Below are 12240 nucleotides of genomic sequence, written 5' to 3'. Positions count from 1 at the left end.
TTTTTCCAAATATACGTGGACAAGCCCCCTGCCCTTCCCCTAATTGGAACCATTATGACATGTTAAGCTTCCCTTAGGTGAATAGAAATAAAATTTTGAATAACAAAATTCAAAAATCACGGATGGGGCATGAGGATTTTAGAATTCTATAAGTAAAGTGTGGTCCAATATTTTTTGGAAACCGCTGTTCCCAAACAATATCAATAGCCATAAAAAATAGGATCCTCATGTAACACATACCCCAAATGCATTTCTTGCAACGAACCACATGTTTGCTTAGGCTAAAATGTCAGAAACCGAGGGAAATTTTGAGAAATAAGAGTTACTCTTAAATAGAGATTAGTCAGCTTAAACTTTCTTTCATTCTAGCCGTAGAAAGTAGGATTGCCATGTAACACTTACCCTAAATGCATTTCTTGCGATGAATCAAATGTTCGCATTAGGCTAAAATGTCAGAAACTGAGAGAGACATTGGGAAATAAGAGTTACTCTTGAATTGGGATTAGTCAGCTTAAACTTTCTTTCATTCTATTACTACTACTACTACTACTACTACTACTACTACTACTAATACTATTACTACTACTATTACTACTACTACTGCTACTAATAATAATAACTCACCGCAGCACCAAGACACTTGAAGCCAAGACAGCTACGCACGGTCGTCCTCCAACCCAATCGATGCAAGGCCTCCTTCTTTACACCTTCCCAAGAAGTTCCCATTTTCTTTAAATCTTTGTTTATGACATCCTCATACTCCAGACGAGGACGACCGGCTTTCCATTTAACCTTGGACGGTTGGCCAAAAATAACAATCTTCGGCAATCTGTCATCATTTATCCGCAGAACGTGGCCTAGCCATCTCAACTTTCCTTTCATTATAGCCCTAGAAAGTGGGGTTGAACCAGATTTTTCGTACAGCCTGCTGTTTGACATACGGTCAGTCAGCCGTGTACCCAGAATAATCCGTAGGCAATTTCTCTGGAAAACATCTAGTAAATTTTCATCTGTTTTTCGGAGCGCCAATGCTTCTGAGCCATATTTGACCACTGTCATCACTTTAGCTTCAAATATTCTAATCTTGGTTTGCAGACTTATCTTCCCATTCTTCCAAGCTTTCTTAAACTGTGAAAAAACTCCATGAGCCTTGGCTATTCTACTATTAACATTTTCACTGCTCCCACCGTCTTTACTAATAATACTACCAAGGTAAGTGAAGCTGCCCACCTGACCCATGTTTCGTTACCCAACGTCACCTGTTCATCTTCATTTATTCCTAGCCCTAGTGACTTAGTCTTCTTGACATTAATTTTGAAACCTATTGTAACCCTGAACTTGCAAAACCTCTAAAAATTCATTCGTTTTGCTCACCTTTTCATCTACTATGCTTAAATCATCAGTATAATCTAAGTCCAGGAAAGTTTTCCTCCCCGTTTGATTCCTTTGTCTGCTTTGCTCCTTAAGAAAAAGTCCATCAAAATAATCCATATAAAGGGGGATAGAACACAACCCTGCTTAACTCCTGATTTAATACAAAAGCAGCTGCTAACCTTATTTCCTGCCTTAACCGCAGCAGTATTATTCTCGTACATAGCACAAATCAATTTAATGTATTTGTCTGGTATACCATATAAGGATAAGACCTTTGCAATAGCTTTCTTATCAACAGAATCGAATGCTTGCTCGTAATCCATAGAACTGAGGACTGAAGGTGTTTAACAACGAGGACACTTCTCAATTATTAACCTAAGAGTGAAAACTTGGTCAACACATCCTCTACATTTTCTGAAACCACACTGTTTTTCTCTTAAAACTTTGTCTACAGCATTTCTCAGTCTAGAAAGTATCATATTACTAAGTAATTTGCTACCTACAGAGATCAGACTAATGCGCCGACAATGACGACACTCACTCTTGTCACCTTTCTTATGCATTTGTTTAATTGAGGTTTTCCTAAAATCATTAGGTACTTCCCCTTTTTGAAAAATCATACTCATAATCTTCAGTAGCTTATTTCTAACCTCAGAGCCACCATATTTAAGAAACTCATTTATTACAATATCAGCACCTGGAACCTTATTATTTCTTAGTCCCTTTAGTACTGTCGCTGATTCTTCCTCTAAAAACAAATCTTCCTTCACATCCAAGGTATCACAAACTTGTTCATTTTCATCAATATCTGTTCCTGCAACTGTATCTCGGCTTAGCACATTTTCAAAATGATCCACCCATCTCTCCAAATCTTTCCTTATCACTAATTGTGGCCCCATTCCTATCTTTAACTCGTCCGGATTGACTAATCCCTCTCAATTTATTAATAAACCAGTATAATATTTTACTATTATGCCATCTAGCTGCATCTTCCAGATCCTCAGCAATTTTATCCTTGGCCTCCACTTCACATCTCCTTAGTTCATATTTTAATGCTTTCTCCCCTTTCTTTACATTCCTTTTTTTTCATATGATCTATCACTCACATAATTCTTGCACAAACCCATTCTACTCTCTATTAAACATAAAGCCTTTTTCACTAATATTCCTAGCTGCAGTCTTAACTTTCTTCCCTAAGACACCATCAGCAACTTCAAAAAATTTTAATAGAATTATTCCATCCATCTTCCACATTGTCAAATTTTAAACCCTCAAGTTTAGTATCCAACTGTTCTTGGAAAGTTTCTTTTAAGTTTTCATCCTTGAGTCTACCATCATCATGACTTACCGGGAGTTAGTTACTCCATAATTTTAGCTTTGAATTAACCTTAGACGCTACTAGATGGTGATCTTTACTTTTAACATCAATAACAGCACTCCGATATACCCTTGTACCTTGTATTAATCCTGCTAGTCTTCGGTTTACAATAACATAATGAATAAGGTTTGCTGTCTTACCTTCACGTGAATACCATGTCACCTTATGGGCCATTTTATGACCAAACACCGTATTGGTTACAACTAGGTTGTTATAACAACAAAATTGCAAACTTCTGTAGCCAGTGCTGTTTTCTTTACCTACACCAAATTAACCTAGGCTAAGATACCATCTATCCCTATTTCTACCGACCTGGGCATTAAAATCTCCTAGTAAAAACACCATATTTTCTATCTGATACCCTGTCTTTTTGCTCCTGTAACTGTAAGTGAAATTCATCTGAATCACTAGTATCTCTGTCAGTTGGTTCAACAGGGACATATACTACTTTAACTGATATCCTGAGCTTTGTAGTCATAAAATGAGCAATTAGTTTTCTGTTATTAAAAAGTTCCCAGCCTAAACAAGACTTAGAAGCTTCCATATTCATCATGAGCCCTCCTCCCTGCCTATGTACCCCATCCTTCCTGCCTCAGTAAACAAATTCTATGTCACATAATTTCATGCTTTCTATCTATGGATATGAGTTTCTGAAACTCCTAATAAGTCCAGCTCAAACTGTCTGAATTTGTCAGTCAAAATGTTGATACGATAGTCATTTTCGAACGTCATAACATGGCAAATTCCATTTTTTTTGTTGTTTAAATCATTGAAATTATTTTTGCCTCAGGAAAAGCAATGATCCCGGATACCAGTGTAGGGCCGGGACCACTCTATTTTCTCAAGTCTACACCGAAGTGCTTAAGCCGGCTTAGAACCGGACAGCAAGAGGTCCAAGGGACCTCCAGTATGGTTGAAGGCTTTATGAAAGCTTGGGCCCATCTTGGTCACATGGTTTTCGTTACTTAGCGATGCTCTTCTATCTACAAGGGTCAAAATCCTGCACAGACAGTCCCAAGCCTATTACCTCCGACTCATTATATATTCATCCTTACAGATATTATACTACTACGGGGATTCTAGACATAGAAAGTAGGATCGCCATGTAACACGTACGCCAAATACATTTCTTGTAACGAATCAAGTGTTCGCATTAGGCTAAAATGTCAGAAAATAAGAAAGACTTTGAGAAATAAGAGTTACTCTTGAATAGGGATTAGCCAGCTTAAACGTTCTTTCATTCTAGCCATAGAAAGTAGGATCGCCTCGTAACACGTACCCCAGATGCATTTCTTGCAACGAATCAAATGTTCACGTCAGGCCAAAATGTCAGAAACTGAGAAAGACTTTGAGAAACTAGAGTTACTCGTGAATAGTTTTCTAAAAGTTTTAAGCTTGCACGTCAGTGGGTCGTGCAATAATGAAAAGGCTCTGGATGATATCATTCCAATTTAGGATGTTCTATTTTTTAGGAGTTAATACTCTTTGAGTTGAATACATACTTCCTTAATAGACGGCTCATACTCGGTACTTTATCCCTGAACGTCGCGGTCAGACTGGAGGCCTTGCCATGTAAACAAGGTAAGAAGTGTCGGTTAAACTCTCAGTTAAAAGCAGCAATTTACTGTGTGTATTAGGGGGTGGGAACTGAGTTAATCGATGTATCCATGCCTACTGATTACAATAATTTATCTCTCTGACTTTTTCAAAAGCAACTGATACACTTCAGCGACATTTTGATGAGAATAGTGGCAGAAAATGGACAATGGCTGTGGGATCATTTCTGATATTTCTTCTGAATTGTCTCTCTGCCTCCTTTCAAGTGTGTCATTAGTCCCTTTATTCTTGACATTTCCTTTACTAGAGGATATACGACCAATATTGACCACGTCCTTTCTCAAAGATCCATTCACTATGCACGGATGATCTGATTAGGGACCCTCTTGAACTATCTTTTATCTAAAGTCATCTCAGAAGACAAATATCTGAACTTCTGGTAGGCAGGTCCAGAAGCAAAAATGGAATAAATGCAACGTTGAATTGTATTCTCCCACCGTCGCCACGAACCTAAGCTGCACCAAAGTGCAGCTTTAATTACCCTGCTCCATTCCTCCTAGATTGTCTACTACTCTTGATGTTGATGCTTACTACCGTCAGATTGTACATGCTATGAAAATCCTCGAATTGACAGTAATTCCTACTGGGCGTGTCAAAATTAGAAAAGGTAAAACGAAGTAATTTGAGTCTGTAGAGTAGTCTGTGTTTGTATTTATTGATTTTTGGGGGGATGTTTCTCCCTTCTTTGAAAACCATGCCTCCTTTTTGGGGTGTTTCTCCCTTTTTCGAAAATCAGGTTTCCTTTCCAACAAATCTCACAATCCATCAAAATCACTTTTTGTTCTAAAGCTTGTAGTTATCGATGGATAACATTAAATATGAGATTTATGCATTTGAATCCGTAAAGAAAACCCAATTCTTATCAATCGTTATCAAAATTCCATTTTTGAGTTTTGGTTAATACTGAACTGAGTCGCTCCTCAATTAAAGTTCCAAACTTTGAACTGTTTGATAAAACTTTTTTTTTATCAAAAAAAGATAGGGAAAAAATAGGGGATTTTGGAAAACCCCTAGTTTTGGGAAGCTATTGGTTCCTTTGTATGCACATAAAGGGCTTTAATAAATTTACAGGCGTCCTTTTTCTTCTATAAATTTACTTACTTGGATTTTTAGTGTTAGCAGCAAATTTTTGACAAAAGGAGGGAAGAACTTTTCAAACGCTTTGAGGTTCTCATTATAAAAATGGTTTTCTGTGAAAAAATGGGAGCTACTTTCACGTAAGTTTCCGTTATCAGTCGAAAGCAATTTGAATAAAGGACGTAACATATTTTAAGCATTATTATCGTCAAGATTGGGGTAGCAGCTTTCTAAGATTAGGGTAAAAGATTTTTTAACTACAGGCTTACAAAAAAGTGCATTAAAAATTCCTTCCTGAAAAGGTTTTACGAGGATGTAATGTTTGTACATAAATTTCTGAGCTTGAACTTCGTAGACACATAAATTCAGCTCATCTCTAAGTCAGGATGTATTCCCTTTAAAAGTATTAAATGTTTTTCAGCTCAAAAAGAAAATTAGCTTCTCGAAAGAATCCTTGAAAATTTCAATCTATTGCGGAAATCCAAACCATCCTGATTAATAAAACCTAGTTATTTCAAGAATTTTATTTTTCTACTGAAAAGTATATAAATATTAATAATTTTGATAATTTTTCGGACTTGAAGCACGAATCACAATTTCAACAAAAAAAGCTGGAATTCTTTTGACCGGCTTAAATTCCAGCAAAAAATTTTGTTGGGAATTAAATTTATTTCTTACAGTACACTTTTGCCGTGGACTGCGGATTTCTACCATGAAAAAGTGCAGCGTTTGTCGTATTATCTGGGAGAAATTTGTTTTTGAAATTTTCTGTTCTTGTTGAATAAATGAGTATTTATTTGGTATTTATTAATGCTTCAAAAACTGGAAAAGGGAACGGAATCCTGACAACTAGAAATGGGACTTCAGGTCTAGGAAATTAAATAACGCTAGTGATGGAAATCCAACGAAAGACCTGGAAATCTAAAAAACAAGACGGGAATCTAATAGGGATCATAAAATCCAACATGTTTTTTTTACTACAAAATTGAAAATTCAATAACTTAAGAGAAGATCCAACTAGTCTATTGTTCAACAAGTTGAAAATTAACTTTGGATATGTAAATCCAATATTTTTGTTTCTCAACAAATTGGTAATTCGAGAATAATCGGGAAATTCCAGTAAGGTATTAATACTGAATTCCGAGGATTTCCAGCTGCCGAATTTCTACATTTTTTGGTGATAAATATTTGTTAAATCTCAAATAATTATTTTCACCAGTTTAAAAGGGGCTATGACAATTTTTCTAATTGCTCTTTTCTAATTGTCCTGTCAAATTCTAAGTTGGAAGGGGGAACAAAACAATTTTTATGGAATCCCAACAGAAGCGTCTACGTTTTTTTTTCGTTTTATACCTTTTGTCTAACAGGCTTCACGGCTAATGATATTCAAGAAAATTTAAATTTATAATTGGACACTCCGAACAGTTTTCCGAAGTAGAATATTTATTTATATAAAAAATGTTATGTCTCCTCCTTGTTTTAAAAAGCTGAAAAAATAATTTTTTTAATTGATGTCACAAATTCAAATTTGTCCTTCGGTTCATATTGCAGGATCTGTATAATTCATTGCAAGACCCAAAGGCAAGCAGCAATCAGGTGATGGTAGTTTTGACTGAATTGACGCACAGCATAAGCAAAACTTAATCTGACAAATAAAAGCTCAGGTCTGTTGGCTTTTGCCTACTATCACTTTTATGTAGTTCAATGCGTCAAATACATATCTTGTTGAGGAAAAATCAAGATATTCAATATTTGTTCCATATTTAGATTATTATATGCGCGTAATGTATACTATATTCAATTTAGCAATGCCTGTTATAATATCTAAGGTTTTGATATGGCCAATTTTATGCAGACTTTATATGTAGGGAAATTTCGATGTGACATTTCTGTCAAATAAAGATGTACGAACCATCTAAGGGCGTGTAAAAAAACTATATCGGAAATATTATACTGCTTTGCATTTTCACAATTCCTTTTGGTCCAAAATTAAGAAGATAAGGAGTTTGAAGACTCCAAAACTAAGGGAGAACTTGCCTGAGGGGGCTTACTTTCTACATTTTTCAGTTTAAGATTGGAGAGTATATTTTATGACTTTGAACCACCCAAAAAATAATTTCTACATACATAAAAGACCTTAAATTTTTTCTTCACTAGTTGCCTTAAAAACATAAAATGTATTGTATATATTCTTGATGAAAGTCCAAAATTTTGAATTCAGTCCAAGGAAAGTTTCTTAACGAAGACTACAAAACTCAGACAAAATTTGTTTCCTTTTCTTCGGACCTATAGAAAGAAAAATGACACGATAGGTCAAACATTTTGTAATTAAAAATGTGTTTGAGAAATTCACGTTGTGGATTAGAACCAATATATAATTCGTGTCATTTATCTGGCCTCTTCTCTATAAACCTCTGGTGAATTCTCACATGAGAGTAGGCCTATATCTCTCTGGCAAACTTTCTGACGGTTTTTGCATCTTCTTTGGAGACCAACGGAAGCCCCTTTTAAAATTACACACAATTTCGACCCCACATCACATTGGTGGTTGCGTCAGACAAACACACCTTGGACCAGGCTGAAGGACAGTCTACAGACGTTTCTCAACATGTCCGACATAACTGCTGACGAGGCGATCCTCATAGCAGCAGATCGATCCACCTGGAGGGACAAAATTACTATACTTCCTACGCCACATACCATTTGCAGGAGCCTTAAGTTAAGTCATTTTCCTTATAATATTGGATATCATAGGCAGTGCAATAGCACTGCTTAAGTAAAGAGCGACGTGGCACAATGTATTATTTTTTTCACCAAATCACTTCGTATAGAAAAAGTTGTCATAGAAACTTCAAAATGAGCTCATCCAATTGGAAATAGAAAGGTCTAGTGCTCTATTTAAGTGTCGAAAGTGATTGGAAGACAAACGTTGCACTCCCATTTCCATCAATGCTCCAAAACATCTAATTAAAATATTAAGATATCTATTTTGCTCAGCAAAGTTGAAAGGTCCTGTAACTATCTTTTTTGGAATGTCAACCCTCCTCCTCCGCAGAGCCCTCGAGGCAATTCGTACATTTCTTTACAAATAGTATTTGTTACTGAGATAGGTGTACTAAAAATCTTTTGGTTAGAAAAGGGTTCAAAATATTTTTTTTCTCAAGAATTGGCTTGCCCGATAAAAGATCGGAATTTTTTCGTAAGAGATTAAAACTTGCAAATGTAGGCTTTTGGCCTTATGGTACCCTAATGTTTAGAAAAAGAAATAGGAAAAATTTGTTTTACCCAAATGCAGCTATAAAGAAAGAGATACAGGTAATTTAATTACAGGTTCATTTCCCAATACTATTTTCAAGTATAAACCTATTTTAGTTGAAAAAAAAATTCTCAAATGTAATTGAAAGGTGGCATTAAAACTTAAAAGGAACAGAAATCATTCCAAACATCATTGGGGCTGCTCTCTTCTCAATCCCCCGCTCTTTATGCTAAAGCCAAACAGTCCTTTTAAACATTTCCTACTTCAATTCAACTACCCTTGTGATTTAGCAGCTGTTCCTAAATTATTTGGACACATTGTGAAACTTTTGGGTAGAGTTGGGAATTAAGGAAGAGGCAGCCCCTCCGACATTTAGAATGATTTCTGTTTGTTTTGAGTTTTAATGTCGCTCTTTGCTTCTATTAGAGAAAACTCTTTTGCATTTAATTTGTGTTGCTTTTCATAGTTTACCCAGTTTAACCTAAAATTCTAAAAGGGCTACCTTTAAATTTGACTCTGTAAATTGAAATTTAATTTTTGCACACAATACTTCGAGACAAAGATATTATTTAGCGAGAGATTAATTTTATTCATCTAAACTAAATTATAATCCCATCAATTTGAGGGGAACTTAGGGCTCACACTGCATGCTTCTTTCAGAAAATTATCTAAGCTCTTAACTTTTAAAAGGTAATTTGAAACTGATTAGACTTTAGATAATAGAAGTTAGCATAAAAAGTTAACTCTTACAGAAGTTAAGTTACTATTAGCCCTGGTTGCTCCTGAATTTCGAGGCATCACTTTTTAATAAATATACTATTTTAGTCGTTCTATTGTCTTACTATTCCTTTTTTGTTATGGAGAGGAGAAACTCATTTAATGTATGTTCCGTGGTATTCAAATAGATCAGTTATTATAAATATAGCATTAGTTATAAAAATAGGAATTTAACTTCTTCCTTAAGCGGTTCTGTCTTGTCACTATCGACAAAATGTAAATTTTCTTACTTTTTTGTTACAGAAGAATGGTCAAGCAAGTCACCATTCAAAGTTTGTAGTCCTAGATTGGTTCATCCGAATGAATGCTTAGAAGTCTAGTGCTCCTTTCAAGAAATTAATTTCATAAAATTGATGTGTTTTGAAATAAATTCCATCAGAAGGACATGGTTCGCTCTTTTCTTCTGTTATAAAAACATTTTTTCTTAAATTAAAATTAGTTAGTATGAATGAATGACTCAATGGCTTCCCCAGATTCCGAAAAATATGTATTCGTATATCTGTTAAAATATTTCCTTTTCTACTTATTTTTGTTGGGAAAACGAAACAAAACTGACAGATATATTGGCAAAATAAACAAGCTTCTCCCTTAGATTTTGAATTATATATTTTAACCGACCCCCCCCTCCCCACCTTTCTAGGTTGATTTTACCATGAAGATAGGTTTTAATAGCTTCAGTAACAAATCAGTTTTTATTTGATACATAAGGAAATGTTCACTCAAATACATAATATACAATGATGCATAAGGGGAAGTAAGCCTCTAACATGAAATATAAACGATTCTGAATTCGAAAATAAATTTTTTTAAATCATTATTTTGCTACACAATATATTACTAAAACCTTTGGAATGTGTTTTAGTACATAATTAAATAAAAAAAACGAGTTTTTTAACTGAAAGTAAGGAGCGACACTAAAACTTAAAACGCACAGAAATTACTTCGTATATGAAAGAGGCTGCTTCCTCATCAACGCCCCGCTCTTTACGCTAAAGTTTGACTCTTTCTCTCAATTCTTCTTTTTAAAACAGTAAAAAACTTTAGCGTAAAGAGCGGGGCGTTGATGAGGAAGCAGCCTCTTTCATATACGAAGTAATTTCTGTGCGTTTTAAGTTTTAGTGTCGCTCCTTACTTTCAGTTAAAAAACTCGTTTTTTTTATTTAATTTCTGAACGTTTTTGAATCAATGCATGTTTTGATTTTGGCTCTCCGCAGAGGAATAATCAAAACGAAATTTGCATATTTTTTTTGGGGGGGGGGCTAAATGGCTTTCTCATAATATTGATCGAATGATTTTGAAAAAAAAGAGCGGGGGCGAAGCCTAGTCGCCCTCCGATTTTTTGGTTAATTAAAAAGGTAACTAGAACTTTTAATTTTTTACGAATCTTTTTATTGGTAAAAGATTTAATTTTATCCCAATTCATTAAGAATGACCCCTGAATCACAAAAGCCGTAGAATAAATAGTTGAAATTACTAAGAATACTTTAGCGTAAAGAGCTAGGTATCATAAGGAGGTGAGCCCCTTATATGGGTAATAATTTCTGTTTGTTTTAAGTTTTATTGCTGTTCCTTACTTCCAGCTGAAAAAGCTTTTTCACATTTATTTTTTAATTTTTTTTTTTTAAATAATGCTAGTAAATCCTGCTCTCCCTTCATGGAAGTTTTCTTCTCCCATGACAAATTCTCGATGGAAAGTTCCCCCAGCATATCCTTCTCTTCTCAACCCCTCCCCCCAACCAAAAAAATCCTCCTGAAAACGCCTGTATACTTCCCAATAACCATTACTATATGTAAGCACAGGTCAAAGTTTGTAACTTGTTGCCCCTCCCACGGGGACTGTGGGGGAGTAAGTCGTCCCCAAAGACATAGTTATAAGGTTTTTCGACTACGCTGAATAAAATGGCTATCTCAGAATTTTGATCCGTTGACTTTGGGAAAATAATTAGCGTGGGAGGGGGCCTAGGTGCCCTCCAATTTTTTTGGTCACTTAAAAAGGGCACTAGAACTTTTCATTTCCGTTAGAATGAGCCCTCTTGCAACATTCTAGGACAACTGGGTCGATACGATCACCCCTGGGGAAAAAAAAAACAAAAAAACAAAAAAACAAAAAACAAATAAACACGCATCCGTGATCTGCCTTCTGGCAAAAAATGCAAAATTCCACATTTTTGTAGATAGGAGCTCGAAACTTCTACAATAGGGTTCTCTGATACGCTGAATCTGATGGTGTGATTTTCGTTAAGATTCTGTGACTTTTAGGGGGTGTTTCCCCCTATTTTCTAAAATCACGCAAATTTTCTCAGGCTCGTAACTTTTGATGGGTAAGACTAAACTTGATGAAACTTATATATTTAAAACCAGCATTAAAATGCGATTCTTTTGATATAGCTATTGGTATCAAAATTCCATTTTTTAGAGTTTTGGTTTCTATTGAGCCGGGTCGCTCCTTACTACAGTTCGTTACCACGAACTGTTTGATAAGGCTTTCATAAATACGCAAGATATTATGTGATGTAAGGTTATTGATTTATTTTAAAAAAGAAATTTTATAAAAGAATAATTTGTTCAGCAAATGTTTTTAAGACAAGAGCTAGAATCAACCGATTGATTTAAAAGGAAAATCAGAGGCTTAATGCCGGTTGGAATTTATAATAAGAGCTCTGAGTCACGATATCCTTCTATATATCAAAATTCATTAAGATCCGATCACCCACTCTTCAGTAATACCTTATTTTTTATTTATTTTTCCTCTCCCTTCAGC

The 12240-nt window shown here is 35.1% G+C and overlaps 1 protein-coding gene across 1 annotated transcript; it reads right to left on the bottom strand.

Annotated features, from left to right (window-relative positions):
- Positions 1–606: 606 nt before the first annotated feature.
- LOC136033594 (uncharacterized) lies at positions 607–1059 on the bottom strand. The gene has a single exon (XM_065714403.1). It carries the CDS (start codon positions 1057–1059, stop codon positions 607–609), a length of 453 nt encoding a protein of 150 aa, XP_065570475.1.
- Positions 1060–12240: the final 11181 nt, after the last annotated feature.

The sequence above is a fragment of the Artemia franciscana genome, chromosome 1 (assembly GCF_032884065.1).
Source record: "Artemia franciscana chromosome 1, ASM3288406v1, whole genome shotgun sequence".
In the NCBI taxonomy this organism is placed as follows: Eukaryota; Metazoa; Arthropoda; class Branchiopoda; order Anostraca; family Artemiidae; genus Artemia; species Artemia franciscana.
The sequence above is the reverse complement of the archived record's forward strand: the minus strand, read 5'-3'. Positions and strand labels throughout refer to the sequence as shown.